This window comes from Dromiciops gliroides, chromosome 4 (assembly GCF_019393635.1).
Source record: "Dromiciops gliroides isolate mDroGli1 chromosome 4, mDroGli1.pri, whole genome shotgun sequence".
NCBI classification, from domain to species: domain Eukaryota; kingdom Metazoa; phylum Chordata; class Mammalia; order Microbiotheria; family Microbiotheriidae; genus Dromiciops; species Dromiciops gliroides.
The window spans coordinates 156,662,735-156,680,992 of NC_057864.1; the positions used below are offsets into that span (position 1 = coordinate 156,662,735).

At 37.9% G+C, this 18,258-nt stretch overlaps 1 protein-coding gene across 1 annotated transcript in view; it reads right to left on the reverse strand.

Annotated features, from left to right (window-relative positions):
• LOC122752490 (Fc receptor-like protein 4) overlaps positions 1-17,723 on the reverse strand; it is a 46,781-nt gene extending 29,058 nt beyond the window's left edge. Inside the window, exons 1-2 of the mRNA XM_043999296.1 lie at positions 17,592-17,723; positions 16,058-16,078 (exon numbers count right to left, since the gene is read on the reverse strand). Of these exons, the coding sequence (XP_043855231.1) occupies positions 16,058-16,078; positions 17,592-17,622 (52 nt within the window). The 5' untranslated portion in view covers positions 17,623-17,723. The remainder of the gene's footprint in view (positions 1-16,057; positions 16,079-17,591) is intronic.
• Positions 17,724-18,258: the final 535 nt, after the last annotated feature.

Sequence of the window (18,258 nt, forward strand, 5' to 3'; positions counted from 1 at the left end):
GTCTCAGAAGGTGAAAAGCCTACAGGGGAGTGGATGAGGAGGAGGGGGAAAGATTGACAAGGGTAAGAAAGGAAGGAAACCTTACATTGGAAGTGAGGGGGAGTTCCATTAATGAATGCTCCTTTGAGTGAAGCAAGATAAGGATTTTACACTGAATGAGGTCTGGAAGATTTGGTGCCTAAGAAATCTACTTCTTCTGGGAAGGGTGGGGAGGCAGAATTAAAACCCCTGGGGGTTGCAATTAGAGTCTAGAGGAGTGGGAGAGTATGGGCACAGGGAGAAGATTTACAGGCAAATGTAGGAGAAAATGTCAACACAGCATACAGATATGCTTTCGGTATATACAGTGGTGGGGGGAACAATTCCCCACAATGGGGGAGTGTCCTTATGACACTGTGGATAGAATGTTGGGCCTAGAGTCATGAAGACTTGAGTTCAAATTTGGCCTCAAACATTAGCTTCATGACCCTGGCCAAGTCCCTTAGCTCTGTTTTTCTCAGTTTCATCATTGTAAAATGAACTGTAGAAAGAAATGGAAAACCATTTCATTATCTTTACCAAGAAATCCTCAAATGGAATCATGAAAAGTCAGACCCAACTGAAATGACTGAATAGCACAGTCTCTATGACACCTGCAATAATAATAGGCATTGCTCTGAGAGTGGGACACAATGAAAAAGAGGAATCCATGGGAGTAAGCCCAATAATGATGCAGCAAAAAGTGCATAGAGGGCAATGCAAAATGTATACCTTGGAAGCTTTGATTATATGAAGAACACAGAGAAAAGAGATTCCAGGTGATTATAGGGGTCATGAATCAGAAAATGAGGGTCTAGAATAAACAGAAGGATAATATGCATAATGAAGAGAATAGAAGAAAATTTTTTAGGGAAGAGGTACAAAAAATGAAATGAAAAGCCACTAATGAACAAGACAAGCTGAAGAGGAGAGGAAGGTGAAATCTACCTGACTTGTAGGAAGAAAAGAGGAAGAAATATATAACTAGATAAAAGCAGAAGAGATGAAAACTATAAAGGGAAAGGGGTAACAAATGAGAAGAAAAAGAGGTAAAGGGAATAGAGCCAGTGGGAACAAGACTACCTTTTTAAAAAGAATAAATTAACTTAAGGAACATAATATTGTGTTTATAGCAGAAGAGGGGGAAAATAATAATTTGAAAAAATATTTTAGAAGTAGATGAAGGAAGATCTAAATCTAAATTTTATAATCTTAAACATAGATGGATTTTTAAAAAATCCAATAAAGTGACAGATTGAATAAGAAAACAAAATCCTACCATCTATTGCTTATAAGAAACACATTAAGAAAACCAAAGACATGCACATAGTAAAACCAAGGTGATAGAAAAAATTATTACTATGCCTTAATTGAATCCAAAAAAGCAGGATCTTGTTATCAGACAAAGAAAAAGTAAACATTAAAAACTTTAAAAGGGCAAACACGGAAACTATGTTAAGCTGAAAGGAACCACAGACCACAAACCAATATCAGTAACAAACTTATATGCTCCAAATGCCTTAGTATTCAAATTCAGAGAAGGAACACTTCAAGAAGACATAGACAGTAACGTGATAGTGACAGGAGAACCCTATATCCCTCTATCAGTATTTAATAGGTGTAACTGAGAAATAAACCAAAAAGAAAATATGGAACTGAACAATTTTTTTTTGGTGAGGCAATTGGGGTTAAGTGACTTGCCCAAGGTCACACAGCTAGTAAGTTTTAAGTGTCTGAGGCCGGATTTGAACTCAGGTCCTCCTGACTCCAGGGCCAGTGCTCTATCCACTGTGCCACCCAGCTGCCACCTGAAAAATTTTCTAGAGAAACTAGAGCTTAAAAAATTCCTGGAGGAACTCTTGAACTCACAACACAATCTCTCCAAAAAACCTCCAAATAAAGTGATAGGACAGTTCCTGGAGCAGCAAAATCCACAGAAGAATGTTCTGAGACCATTTTCCAATCAAGGACAGCTTAGAAGGCTGGAAGGAGAGAGCTGCTGTGCCGAGACAGGAGTGGATCCCAACCCCACAGTCACCCTGACACAGATCCAGTCCCAGGAAGGCCTCACCAGAGAAAGAGACCCACAGTGCCTCTGAATCAGCTGCAGCATCAGTGTCATCTGGAACTAAGCTCATGGTTTGGTGAGAGGGCTGAGCCCTTGGCAGAGGGGGTATTACAAGGGTCTCTGCTGGTGCTGATACAGAACTTGGGTTTTTCCCCCCTGCTGGGAACCAGGAGGAAGGCTTGAGTAGCAGTGACCCAGGTAGGGGAAGGGCGCAGGCTCCTCAGAGCTGACAACCACAGCACACAAAGTTTTGCTGTCTGGTTGATTAGTCAGTTGGACTAGGGTTGTCTATGGACCAGAGAAAAGGCCAGGCAAGTGAAGAACCTGTTTTTCCTTAAATCATACCACCTGGGACCCCCTGAAGCTTGGGACAGTGCAGCCTGGAAACAGTGCCTGGCTTTAAGGGGCTAAAAGACAAGTAAAAGAAAGGCAAAATGAGCAGACAGAGAAAGGGGAGGACCATAGAAAGTTTCTTTAGTGACAAGGAAGATTGAGGTGTACCCTCAGAGGAGGATGGTTATGGCAGGGCCCATATATCTAAAGCTTCCAAGAAAAATATGAATTGGTCTCAGTCTATAGAGGTGGTCAAAAAGGACTTTGAAGATGAAGTTAGAGAGGTAGAGGAAAAAATGGAAAGAGAAATCAGGGTGATGCAGGAGGGCCATTAACAAAAAAGTCAACAGCTTGAAAAGCCAAATGGAAAAGGAGATACAAAAACTCTCTGATGAAAATAATTGCCTAAGAATTAGGATTGAACAAAGGGAAACTCATGACTTTATGAGAAACCAAGACACAATAAAGCAAATCCAAATGAATAAAAAAATAGAGGGCAATGTGAAATATCTTCTTGGAAAAACTGCTGACCCGGAAAAAAGATCCAGGAGAGATAATTTGAAAATTATTGGTATACCTGAAAACCATGATCAAGGAAAAATATTAGACATCATCTTCCAAGAAATTGTCAGAGAAAATTGACCTGATATTTTAGAAGAAGAAGGTAAAATAAAAATTGAAAGAATCCACTGATCATCTCCTGAAAGAGATCCCAAAATGAAAACTTCCAGGAATATCATAGCCAAATTCCAGAAAATATTGAAAGCAGCCAGAAAGAAACAATTCAAGTACTGTGGAGCCCCAGTCAGGATAGCACAAGATCTAGCAGCTTCTACATTAAAGGATTGAAGGGCATGAAATATGATATTACAAAGGGCAAAAGAATTGGGATTACAACCAAGAATAACCTATCCAGCAAAACTGAGTATAATATTTCAGAGGAAAAATCAGACTTCAATGAAAAAGAACCTTCAGGTATTTGTGATGAAAAGACCTGAACTGAATGGAAAATGTGACTTTCAAATACAAGACCCCAGAGAACCATAAATAGTTGGAGTTAGGTGACATTCCTGGGGTTGTGTAGTGGGTGAGTGTCTTGTGTCTGAGGCCAGATTTTGGCTGGGGTCCTCCTGGATCCAGGGTGGATGCTTTGTCCACTGTGTCACTTAGCTGCCCCATGATGACATCTTTACAGTAAAATTGAGGGGTGAAAGGAATGCACTGGGGAGGGGGAAGGGCAGAGGTAGCATGAGGTGAAATCCCACAGGAAAGAAATAGGAAAGGGTTTATGGAGTGGGGGGAGAGATTGGGAAGGAGCAGGGCAGTAAATGAACTTTACACTCATCAGAACAGGCTCAAAGACCTTAATCTCATCAGAGTTGGCTCAGGGAGAGAATAACATACACACTCAATTGAGTGGAGTAGTTTATCTAACCCTGCAGGAAAAGAGGAGGGGAAGGGGAAAAAGAGGGAGGGGCAAAAGAAGGAAGGGCAGATTGGGGGAGGGGAGAGTCAGAAGCAAATCCTTTTTGAAGAGGGATAGGATGAAATAAGATGGATAATAGAGTAAATATCATGGGGAACAGAATAGGATGGAGGGAAATGGTTAACAATAGTAATTGTGAAAAAGAGAAAAGGGAGAAAAATTGTACAAAAATATTTATAGCAACTCTTTGTGGTGGCTAAGAATTGGAAATCAAAGGAATGTCCATCAATTGGGGAATGACTGAAGAATCTGTGTTATATGATTGTAATGGCATATTATTGTGCTATAAGTAGTGACAAACAGGATGATTACAGAAAAACCTGGAAAGACTCATGTGAATTGATGTATAGTGAAGTGAGCAGAACTGGGAGGACATTGTGCACAGTGACAGCAATATTGTTCTATGAGCAATTGTGAATGACTTACTACCCTCAGCAATACAATGATCCAAGACAATCCCAAGGGACTAATGACAAAGCATACTATCCACTCCCAGAGAAAGAACTGTTAAAAAGAGTACTTGTGGATTGTACATATATAACCTATATCAGATTGGTTTCTGTCTTGTGGAGGGGAAGGAAAGGGAGGGAGGGAGAAAAATTTGGAACTTTAAATCTTATGAAAATGAATGTTGAAAACTACTTTTACATATAACTGGAAAAAATAAAATAAATGTTTGTTGCAAAAATATAAAAATAAAAATTCCTGGAGTCTTCTAAACTGTAACGATTGGAATAACGCCACCTGCTGGATACTTACTGTAGAGGAGTTCTGCCCATGAAGGGAAGGTCTTTGAGGGCAAGACCAGGAGTCAGGAAGTGACGCGGGCTAGTGGGAGGAGGAAGAAAGAGACTGGCGCTCAGTCTGGCGCTCTTTCCTTTGGACTCTGGTGGAGAGCGGAGCTAGAAATGTGCTCTCCCTTTAATAGCTAGGAATTTAGGCCTTTTTCTCTCTCTTTACCAAATTCTTATTCTCCTTAATAAATGCTTAAAAGTCTAACTCTTGCTAAAGCTTATAATTTATTGGCGACCACTCATTAGATATTTTAGACAGTTTAGCTAGAATTTTAGCCTTAACAGATGGCTGACCACGAAGAGGAAAGCTAAACCTGTCTTCTGATCTTCTGGTTGGGTAAGAAATTTCCCCTCCCTCTCCCTTTAACTGCTAAGTACTGGCGTACTGGCTGTGTTTTCCCTTTAAATTTTTTCGAATGGACCTTTTAAACTCCCTAATTAGCCTATTTTTGATTTTAGTCTGTTCAACCAGACAAATGGGAGATAAGATCATGTTAATGCTTTGTTTTTGTGGATTTTCTATTTTTCTTTTTCTTTTTGTTAAAAGAGCCAGCAACTTACTCACACAAGGAAATATCTCTCCCTCTCCCAACCATGCTTTTTCAGAGAAGCCTGAAGAGATTCCCGCAGCTTTTCCCAGTTCTAACAGTAATTGTTGCTTTAATTTTGCATGCCTGGAGGCAATGACCCACCCTCTAGAAGCTTTTAATCCCCTAGCACCTGGAGGCAAAGTGGGGGAAGAGGAATCCAGGCCTGAGTTCAAAATCAAGTCTGATTCAAATTGCTCTGGTCCCTCCCCTCCTCTCCAGACCCCACCCTCTACTCCTCACATGGCCAAGCCCATTGCTTCCCCTGCCTGGGAAGTCCAGAGATGTGATGCGCATGCTCAACTTTTTCTACCTGCATTTGCAGCTTCAGGCTCAGCCCTTCCCCATCCTGGCTGTGCTTTTGAGACAATCTTAGAAAACTCTTTAAATTCCAGATATGCTCGTTTTGTTCATAATTTTGCTAACCTGCTTTTGTCTTTCATTAGTAATCTTATAAAGCATTTGTATGGTGAAAAGCCCGACAGACAATATAGAGGGGTTAAAGAAGAAAAACTTAAGCTGAATAAGAATGACAATCATCAACATAGTTCAAGACAATGCTTCTTTTGGCATGGAAGGATATATATTTTAGAGAAATGTAGAAGTAAGCAGCAAGGTATTGATATGAGTATTGGGGATTTTAGATATCGGAATAAAAGGTGTTCTGAATTCACTCAGAGTATTAATATCAGTTCAGAGGTTACATAGGATTTCTATGCTATTACATATACATTTTGAAATTAATGGTATGGGTTTATTTTCATAGAGATTTTCATGCTTTTGAGATTGTGTTTTATATTTAGTTTTTAAAACAAGGAGAATATTTGTAAAAGCTTTTTATAGTCATGTGATCAAGTTTATATTTTATAATACTCTTATTAATATTAAGTTCACATTCATTTAGACTTCCTTAGTTTGAATTTCATTGTCTTTTATTGTTCCATGTGTATTTTCTTCTATTCATTTGTCTATCTAATTTTGAAACATTGCAAGATGGTTTTGATTTTATTATACAATGTTAATTCTAGGAGTATTGTGCTCCCATATTCTGAGTTGTTTGTTTTTGTTATTTTTTCTCAACTGATTATTTGATCAAACTCTTTAAAGCATTTCCCTGGCAAATTGGTTGCCATGGCAAGTGTAAATTGATTCTAGAAGTATTATTTTTGATAAGCATATTCCAAAAAAAAAAAAAAGAGGGGAACATTTGTAAAAGTTTTCTTTGAGATTGTGTTGTGCTTTAACTTGTATTTAAATATGTTCAGATTTTTCAAAAAAGTAATTGTATACTAAGTTAAAAAAAGGGGTATTATTTGAAATTGTTGCATAATTATATATTGTGTTCTGAGTCAAGATGTATTCACATTTTTTGCAATCATTTATTATCCTCAATTTTAAATTCATATGAGACTTGGATTATGGGAACTTATCATTTAAGACATTAATTGCCTTTATTCTGAGTTATCAGATGCCAGTTGGCCAAGATGCCATCCAATCACAAGAGGAATACATGCAAGAGCAGACACTGAACTGTCACATGAGGGGAGACATGCATGAAGTCAAGGTATGGCCGAGGGAACAGCTTTTGACAAATGTTGAGGTTGGATTCTCTTGGTTTAATATTTTATTCTCTTTTTCCCCACAATATTGTACAGATGGCTGGAAGTATTCATCCCACCCATCTCACTTCTACACCTGGCTTCTATGCTCCCTCCTATATGCCTGATGCCATGGACATCTCAATCCCATGCATCTGATTAAGTCTGACTCAGTTTCTTCCAATATGTTCGGTGGCATGGACATATATTCCATCCACCTATTTTAAGCCTGGCATACTGTATGGGCAGTACATATTGCTCAAGTGTGGGAATGCTCATATCCCATCATTTCTCTGTTCTTTTATGGTAACCCCCATAATTATCTCAGGTGTCATGATAAATACACTGTTGAATTTGGCCTTGACATCTGTTACCAATTATATAAGATTTTAAAATTTCTCATAATGGCATGAGGATAATTAGGCAGATGATGCAAAAAGTGATGAAACAAAGACAAAAATTATTTTTAAAAATTAATATCACAGCAATTGTCTTCTCAATTACTCTCCATAAGGGGGGACTATAATAATAATGTAATTTTAAAGAATGGTTCAATTTTTGTTTTATTGTATGTTTCAAGTGTTAACAACTAAGATTCTGTATTCCCTTAGACATGTTTTTGAGAACTTTCATTGTTTGATTTGATTATTGACAAAGCTATTTTAAAGTTGTGTTAAGCTCAATTTTGTAGGAAATTTTCCTGGCTGATTACCAGCATCCACACCTCAACCCCTGAAAAGACTTCCATTCCACGACTACACCTAGAGGACATCTGAGAAAAGACTTTCAGAGACTTTAAATGAACAGTTTTGATTTGTTTTTGTTGGTTTTTTTTCTCTTTCTGTTATAATATACACCATCTGTAACATGTATTCTCTGCAGAGGCCCTCCCTTTGCAAGACTAATGTCAAAGCGTCGGTTCATGAGGGAAAAAAAAAAATCGCCCCTCTGGACAAAACTTTCCTCTCTTCCTTTTCTATATTGTTGTTCACATATTATTAGTTAGCAATAGTTATTATATTCTTTTTACTGTTCCGTCAAGGAAACATTTTGTTTCTTAAGGAACAACAGGGGGGACTGTAACGATTGGAATAACGCCACCTGCTGGATACTTACTGTAGAGGAGTTCTGCCCATGAAGGGAAGGTCTTTGAGGGCAAGACCAGGAGTCAGGAAGTGACGCGGGCTAGTGGGAGGAGGAAGAAAGAGACTGGCGCTCAGTCTGGCGCTCTTTCCTTTGGACTCTGGTGGAGAGCGGAGCTAGAAATGTGCTCTCCCTTTAATAGCTAGGAATTTAGGCCTTTTTCTCTCTCTTTACCAAATTCTTATTCTCCTTAATAAATGCTTAAAAGTCTAACTCTTGCTAAAGCTTATAATTTATTGGCGACCACTCATTAGATATTTTAGACAGTTTAGCTAGAATTTTAGCCTTAACAAAACATAACAGCAAAAGAACACACACACACACACACACGGACATTGTTTTTTCTGCATCCTAAGGAAGTTTGATAAAAATTGAGCATATACTAGGACCTAGCTTCTTAAACTATGGGTAATGACCTCATATAGATTCACATAATTGAATGTGGGGGTTGCTGTAGCCTTAGTTCTGAATATACAATATGTGCACTTTGCACTGCATATGCTATCATAGGGTTTCATAAAAATTTGTCTGCTTAAAAAGTGGTAGAGTAATCCCAAAGGCTGATGATGAATTATACTATCTTCTTCCAAAGAGAGAACCAATATTGATTTAACAGACATTTTCCAGGGTAAAGCCAAGATGTCAAAGGAAAGCCAGTAAGCTCTTGGAATTCACAACACAATCACTCAAAAAAAAAACCAAAAAAAAAAAAACAAACCAAAACCCAAAACCCTCCAAATAATGCCACAGGACAATTCCTGGAGTAGGAGAACCCACAAAAGAACAAGATGAGATTATTTTCCAGCCAAAGACAGCTTAGAAAGTCAGCAGGAGTGAATTGCTGTACCAGGGTGGAAGTGGAGCACAACCCCAAAGTCATGCTGACACAGATCCAGCCCCAGGCAGGCTTCACCAGAGAAAGAGACCCCCAGAGCCTCTGAATCAGCATCAGCACCAGTGGCAACTGGAATGAAGCTCACTCTCTGGTGAGAGGGTTGAGTGGTTGGCTGAGGAAAGATTACAGGTGTCTCTTCTGGCTCTGAGGTGGAACTTGGGTGTTTCGCCCCTGCTGGGAACCAAGAACTAGGCTTGAGTAGCAGTGGCCCAGGTGGGGGAGGGGAGCAGGCCTGTGGGAGCTAACAACCACAGCACACAAAGTTTTGCTGCATAGTTAATTAGCAAGTTGTCCTGGGAGGATAGCAACATCAGGGCTCCTACATCCAAAGCTTTCAAGAAAAATATTAATTGGTCTCATGCCATAGAACACTCAAAAAGGACTTTGAAGATAAAGTATGAGAGGTAGAGGAAAAAGTAAGAGAGGTAGAGGAAAAAATGGAAAGAGAAATGAGAGTGATTCAGGAGGGTCATGAAAAAAAGTCAACAGCTTGAGAAGCCAAATTGGCCAAATGAAAAAGGAGGTACAAAAGCTTTCTGAAGAAAATCATTGCTTAAAAATTAGGATTGAGCAAATAGAAGCAAATGACTTTATGAGAAATCAAGACACAATAAAGCAAGTCCAAATTAATAATAATAATAATAAAGGATAGAGGGCAATGTGAAATATCTCCTTGGAAAAACAGCTGACCTGGAAAACAAATCCAGGAAAGATAATTTGAAAATTATTGGACTACCTGAAAAACATGATAAAGGAAAGAGTTTAGACATCATCTTCTAGGAAATTATCAGGGAGAATTGCCTTAATATTCTAGAAGCAGAAGGTAAGATAGAAATTGAAAGGATCCACTGATCACTTCCTGAAAGAGATCCCAAAATGAAATCTCCCAGGAATATCATATCCAAATTCCAGAGCTCCCAGGTCTAGGAGAAAATATTGCAAGCAGCCAGAAAGAAACCATGCAAGTACTGTGGAGCCACAGTCAAGGTAGCACAAGATCTAGCAGCTTCCTCATGAAAGGATCAGAAGACATGGAATTTGATCTTCCAGAGGGCAAAGGAAATGGGATTACAACCAAGAATTATCTATCCAGCAAAACTTGTATAATCTTTCAGGGGGAAAATGGGACTTCAATGAAAAAGAGGACTTTTAGGTATTTGTGATTAAAAGACCTGCACTGAATGGAAAATTTGACTTTCAAATACAAGATCCTAGAGAAGCATAAAAAGGTAAAGAATAAAAAGAAATTAAAAGGGATGTTAAAAGGTTAAACTGCTTACATTCCTACATGGGAATCTGTTTAACTCAAAAGAAATTTCTCAGTAATAGGGCAGATGATAGAAATTTATTTATTTAGTCATTCATTCATTCTTTCATTCATTTATTTGTTTGTTTATTTATTGCAGAGCAATGAAGGTTAAGTGACTTGCCCAGGGTCACACAGCTAGTAAGTGTCAAGTGTCTGAAGCCAAATTTGAACTCAGGTACTCCTGAATCCAAGGCCGGTGCTTTATCCACTGCACCACCTAGCTGCTCCCATAGAAAGAAATTTAGACAGAGGGCACAGGTGGAAATTGATTATGAAGGGATGATATCTGTAAAGCATTTATTTTTTATCTGTTTTTTGTGGGGTGGTCAGAGTTGGGAGACATGCCTGGGGATGAGTAGTGGATGAGTGTTTTGTAACTGGGGCCAGATTTGAGCTCAGGTCCTCCTGGGTAAAGCGTGGGTGCTTTATCCACTGTGTCACCTAGCTGCCCCATGATGACATCTTTAGTGTAAAACTGATGGGTGAGAGGAATGCACTGGGGTAGGGAGAAGGAGAGAGGTAGAATGGTGTGAAATCCCACATGAAAGAAACAGGAAAGGGCTTATAGAGTGGGGGGAGAGATGGGGGAGAAAAAAAAAGAAAAGAAAAAGAGATATTGATTGAACACAGGCTGAAGCATGCTATTTTCTACTTTCATTTTATTCTTTTATTCAAGTTTTCTTATACAAAATTACTAATATGATAATGTTTTATGTAATTGCACATGTATAACCTATGTCTGTTTGCTTATTGCCTCAGGGAGAGGGAAGGGAAGGGAGGGAAGGAATGATAAAATTTGGAACTTAAAACTTTAAATAAAAATATTCTTTTAAAAGGGGTGTGTGTATGTGGTGGTGGGGGTGGGGTAGGGGTGGGGGTGCAAGTGGAAAAATTTTAAGAATCCCTGGCCTAGGGCAGAGAGATAATGTAAAGAAAAGTAAAAAGAAAGAAATTGTCAATACATCCTTTCCAGACCATAATTCCCAGTAACAGTGAAAATTGGTTCAGGGACCACAAACAAAAGATACAAATCCACATAGAGAGTTAACAATGTAATTTTAATTAATGAGTGGGTTAAAAAAGAAATGATAAGAACAATAATGATATAAAAGTATCATTAGAAAAACAACATATAAAATTTCTGGGATGCAGCTAAAGCAGTTCTCAAGGAGGAAATGACATTCTTATAGTAATATATTAACAAAATAGGAAAAAAGAAGCTTAATGAGATGAATATACACTTTTAACACTTAGAAAATCAACAAATAAAAAAGCTAAAATTAGCATAAAAGAGATGATATTAAAATTAGATGGGAAATAATAAATGGGAAAAAACAGAAATGATCACACTAAAAGCTGGTTTTAAAGAAAAGAGTAATAAAATTGATAAATTGAGCTAATATGATGAAAGCAGAAAATCAAATCAATAAAACAGCAAATAAGGTGAAGTCAGAGCAAAACTAGAAGAATCAAAAAGCTAATAAAAATATATTATGTAGATATATGCTAACAAAAATGAGAAATCAAAAGAAAGACAAAAAACCTTCAAAATATAAAATACCCAAATTATCAGAAGACCAGATAGATAGCTTAAAAAATTTGATCTCTGAAAAAGAAATAGTTCTAGTTGTAAAGGAACTGGCAAAGGAGGTGGGGAAGGAGGGGAAGGGATGAAACAATTCCTGGACTTTATGGATTCACGGAATATTTTATCAAACTTTTATAGAAGTTATTACCCAACCAAAAGCAAGCATTATATGCAATGGGGATATACTAGAAACTTTTCTAATAAATATGGAAGTGAAGTAAAGATCCCCTCTCCCCACTATTATTTTATTTTCTAGAAATGCTAGAAATAGCAATAAGAAAAGACAGGAATTAAAAGAATAGAGATAGGTAAAGCACAGATAAAACTATCTCTATTTACTAATGATATAATGATTTACTTTGGAAACCCCAGAGAAACAGCAAAGATATTGAGATAATAGCTTCAGCAAAGTTGCAGCCTATACAACAAATCTTCAAAAATCAACAGTATTTCTATATGATAACAAAACACAAAAAAGCAATAATCAAAAGGAAATTCCATTACAAAATAATTACAAAATGCATAAAATGTCTAAAGATCAATCTCTCAAACCACATACACATACAGACACACACAGACTTGTATAGATTCAGTTAAATGGTACTCCTTAAAGAATTAAAGAACAATAGTCAAAATTAATTTACTCTTTAATTCTATACCAATCAAATTACCAAAAGGACACTTTATAGAGCTTGATAAAATAATAACAAAATTCATTTTGAAAAACTAAAGATGTAGAATTTAGAGGGAAATAATAAATAGAAGTAAGGATGAAGGGGGACTAGGACTTCTAAACCTCAAACTTTATTATAAAGCAGTAGTCATCAACTATCTGATGTTGGTTAAAGAACAGACTAGACAAGGTAGATTCAGAAACAATAGAACTCAATAACTCACTGTTTGGAAGACATAAATTACCTAGGGAAAGGCTTTCTACTTGATAAAAACTGTTGAAAAAACTGGAAATCTGGCAGAAATTAGCTTAGATAATAACTTATACCACACTCTACAATACATTTAATTTTCTAAAAAAAACCCCAACCCCCCCCCAAAAACCCCCTATTTATTTAAAGTTTTGGGTTCCAGATTCTATCCCTTTCTCATTCCCTCCCTCCCTACCACCCCCCTCCCCAAGGTTGCAAGCAATCAGTATAGGTTATATATGTGCAATTATGTAAAACATGACCATATTAGTCATTTTACATAAAAAGACTCAAGTAAAAAAAAAAAAGAAAGCACAAAATAGCAAGCTTCAATATATATCAGTTCTTTCTCTGGAGGTGATTAGTATGCTTCATCATTCATTAGTCCCTTGGGATTGTCTTGGATCATTGCATTGCTGAGAGTAGTTAAGTCATTCACAATTGCTCATAGAGTGATAATGTTGTCACTGTACATAATGTTCTCCTGGTTCTGTTCACTTCACTATATATCAGTTCATATCAGTCTTTCAAGTTTTTTCTGAAATAATCCTGCTTGTCATTTCTTATAGCACAATAATATTCCATTACAATCATATACCACAGCTTCTTCAGTCATTCCCCAGTTGATGGACCTTCCTTTGATTTCCAATTCTTAGACATCACAAAGAGTTGCTATAAATATTTTTTGTACAATTTTTTCCCTTTTCTCTTTTTCACAGTTACTATTGTTAACTGTTTCCCTCCTTCCTGTTCCCTTCCCCATGATATTTACTCTATTTTCTATCTTCTTTCACCCTATCCCTCCTCAAAAGGGATTTGCTTCTGACTTCCCCCTCCCCCAATCTGCCCTCCCTTATTTTACCCCTCCCTTCTTATCCCCTTCCCCTCCTACTTTCCTGTAGGGTTAGATAGATTACTCCACCCGATTGAGTGTGTATATTATTCCCTCCTTGAGCCAACTCTGATGAGATTAAGGTCTTTGAGCCAATTCTGATGAGTGTAAGGCTCTTTCACTGCCCATCTTAGATAGATTACTCCACCCAATTGGGTGTGTATCTACAATACATTCTAAATGGATATATGACATGTGAGAATCAGGGTGCCACCCCCCTGCTGAGAAAGACATTGCAAGAACCAGGGAAGCCCCACCCTGAGAAGAAAGCATGTGACCAGCCTCTGGAAACTGCCTGGTGTCTGGAAATTATGTCTATTCATAGACCACTTGTAAGTCATGTTAATCAATGGACCAGCCAATTGGCTTGGAGCTGTGTGTGAGGACCACCCTCTTCCAGTCCCATAGATCTTCTGCTCTAGAAGACTGAGGATCTTTCTTTTCTTTCAGGACAGACTGCTAGTGGCAGGGGCAGGCAGAGTAGACAGAGTAGACAGATCTCTTTCTTTCTCCACGTGTTTCTCTTTACTAACTCCTAATATACTTTAATAAATACTTAATGCCCAAAGACTGGTGCTATGAGTTTCTAATTTAAGGCAACCACACATTAGATTTTAGTTATTGGGCAGCTAGGTGGTGCAGTGGATAAAACACTGGCCTTGGATTCAAGAGGACCTGAGTTCAAATCCAGCCTCAGACACTTGACACTAGCTGTGTGATCCTGGGCAAGTCACTTAACCCTCATTGCCCCACAAAACAAAAAAACAAAAAACAAAAAAGATTTTAGTCATTGCAGTTAGACTTTTTAAACATCACAGATGTTAATATTAAAAATCATACTAGAGTATGATTAGAGTAAGAGATTATGTAGCTCTCACAGCTATGGGTAAGAGATATAGTCAACCAAATATGCAACCGAGCCAATTACAATAGATAAAAGAAATAACTTTGATTACTTGAAACTGGAAAGCTGCACAGATAATATTAATACATCTAGAATAAGAAAGTGGTTGAGTGGGGAATTTTTTTTATCATTTCTCTGGTAAGAATGGCATCCAAAATATAGAAAATGTATATACACACACACATACGTACATACATGAAATAATAGCCATTTCCCAATAGATTAATGGTCAAAGGATCAAACTTCTCCAAAGAAGTAACACAAAGCATTCACAACCATATGAAAGAAAGTTCCAAATCACTAATAATAAGATAAATGCAAATCAAAGTGACTCTGAGGTTTTACCTTACACCCTGAAAATTGGCAAAAAAACCAGACTCCCTCCCTACCCCCAACAACAACAGTCAGTGTTGGAGGAGTTGTGGGAAGATAAATACTTTGTAGGTGGAGCTGGGAATTATGAAAAGCAATTTGGAATCATGCAAAATGACTAAACTGCATTAGAACCTGAGATTCTATTACTTGGCTCATACCCCAAAGAAACTATCAATAAGAAAAAAGTTCCCATTTACTCCAAAATATTTTTAGCAACACTTTTTGTGATAGTGAAGAATTAGAAACAAAGTATATACCCATCAATTAGAGAATGGCTAAACAAATTGTGGGACATGAATGTAATGGAATACTACTGAGCTGTAAGAAATTATGTGTATGATGAATACAAAGAGGAATAAAAATATCTATATGAACTGATGTACAGTGAAGTAAGTAGAGTCAAGAAACCAACATACATAGTAACTACAAAAATTAAAAGGGAAAGAACAATGACACACCAAAAAAAATCAAAAGTAAATGTAACAAAATTATAAAGATCAAGTGAGACTCAAATGAAGAAATATGGGAAGATACCCCAACCTACCTCTTGGTAGAGGTGGGAGGTCCACAGATGTTAGACATTGCACACTTTTGGGACTTTCTAAATGTATCAATCAATTATGCTCACTTCCCCACCCCACCCCCCCAAAAATATTAATTGTTATATGGAGAGGAAGAGGGATACATGGAATACTATGGTGATGTAAGAAACATAAAATGTCAATAAAAACTTATTTTTTAAAAACCAGCAGCAACAGCAACAGCAACAACAACTAGCATTTTATAGTATTTTGCAAAACACTTCATACCAATAAGAACTATCACTTCCCTTGCCATCAGACTTCCCCTTAAAGGGACCAATATTCAAAGATTTTGAAAAGCTTAGGATGGGGTCTGCTCAATTAGCATAACATGAACAGAGAACCTATGCTTGTGAGCACACAGTAGCCCCACCTTGGCCCAGCGGATCAGTGAGAAAACTGTTGAAACTTTCACATCCCTGCATTCTTCAGCCAGTAAGGGCTGGAAGAAACAAGCCCCCCCCCTCCCCCCGCGCCCAGATAAGTCTTGATGAGGATCTTGTGAAGATCAGAATGTCCATGGAGCCCAGAGACCCAGAAGAACAAAGAAAAGTGCAACTCACCTTCTTGTCCATTGACAGATACTGAAAAAAAGGGGGGGGGGAAGAGAAAGGAAGTTATACAAAGTAAAGGTTCTGAATTTTTTTTTTTTTAGTGTTTAGCCTTCTAAGAATATTCTCAGCTTCTCACCTGACAATGCTACTTCCTACCCTCTGATTCAGGCAAAACAAAAGCTCATAATGATATTTGGCAAATACAAAGATAATGTTTAAAACTTACAATGTAGTAGAAAACAATTCCCTTAAAGTTTCTGATCATCAAGTCTGAGACACCCTGGCACAAATTCCATCAAGTACAGTGAAGGAGGGGTTGGTTCCAAGTTCTCTTTACTCGCAATCATTTTTCTCCTGGACTAAGCTCTGAGAAGGGAATCTCTTCTCTTAGTAGGTGCCCTGATAAGGACAATGGATTGTAGTGGATGGAGATCTGCACTGATTGGTTCTTGGATCTGCCAGAAACTAGATAAGTGACATTGAGCAAATCATTACATTTCTAAGGGCCTCAATTCCCTCTTACTGAAAAATGAAAGCATCAAACTAGAAAGATGTCTAAAGTCTCTTTTAGGGCAGCTAGCGGTGCAGTGGATAGAGTGCTAGGATTGGAGTCAGGAAGACTCCTCTTCTTGAGTTCAAATCTGGCCTCAGACTTACTGGCTGTGTGACACTGAACAAAGTGCCTAAAAAATCTTTTTTGTCTCAGTTTCCTCTGTTGTAAAATGGGGATAACACCAGCACCTATCTCTCCTGGATGTTGTAAAAATCAAATGATATAACACTTGTAAAAAGAAATTTCTTAGCATAATACCTGGCATATAACAGGTGCTATATAAATGCTTATTCCCCTTTCTTTAGACAACCAGTGGCACCATCCTTTATAGAAGAGCAGAATTTAGGGTTAAAATATTAATGGCTTTCGGAGGGTAAGAATAACTAGCACAGCATTGATTCAGCATTTATGCCCAAGCACTGTATATTAAAATCAACTCTCTGAGGGGCAGCTAGGTGGAGCAGTGGATAGAGCACCGGCCCTGGATTCAGGAGGACCTGAGTTCAAATCTGGCCTCAGACACTTAATACTTACTAGCTGTGTGACCATGGGCAAGTCACTTAACCCCAATTGCCCCATCAAAAAAAAAAAAACACCTCTCTGAACAATTGAGTAAGAAGACTTTCTCAGTAAGTAAGTAGCTGTCAGTGCAACTTAGTGGTTACATAAGAAAAGCCCCTTTTGTTGGGCTTATAAAGTTTGCTATTAAATTCAAAAGAAGACATGCATGCATGCCAAACAAAAGGCACTGACTCCAGTTTCTTTTGAAACATTGAAGTTGCTCATTTCCACTTGTTTTCCAGGTACCCTAAGTCTGCTCAGTCTCTGTGCTTCCTACCTTGCTGTGTCCTGGTAGAGTTGAATCATGGAAAGGTGTAGCATCTAATCTCCCTGAGGAAACTCTGCTTTTCTCAGACTGCCCAGGTCTATCAGAAAGACGTGCTATTAGAGAACCTCTGGGCTGCCCCACCCATGATGCACCATACTCACCAAGAATCAATAGTGATGTCCAAAGAAGCATGAGGATCAGATTCAAGGTAAATGGGAAGAGACCTTCCCTCAGCAATAGATCAGCCCAGATCCCAGAAACAGGATGAAGCCATAGTGGTACTAGGTGACTTTTCAAAATAAAGCTGGTAGAATGAGCAAAAGGGAAGTGAGAAATAGCACTTTTTAATCATAAACGAGCCTTTCCTGTTCTGCAAACATTGAGAAACTCAAAACAGTTCCTTACAGAATTGCTTAAGCACATCCCACCATTTTGACCTGTGATGATTCTGAGCTCTCAGCTTTCACACTTCAACAGAATAGTTCTCTCTACTACCTGCTTCGCATAGGAAACCGTCTCTGACTTCAGAGAATGCTCAGGTTCCTGTCATCTGCTTCACATCTTTCAAGGGGCATCCCTTTCACTACTTCAAGGCTCACTTTCAGTTGACCATGCAGTCACATGTATAGATAATCCATTCAAATGCTGTCAATCATCTTGCTATAATCTAGTGAGGGTCTAAGTCTAAATGTAGTCCAAAGTTTGGTCTGTCATCCATATCATCACCATCACAGTCATTTTCATCCAAAAAACTTATTTAGGTTCTAATATTTTGTGCCAAATGACTGTTATACAAGAATATTTAGACAGATTTAGTCCTTTCCCACT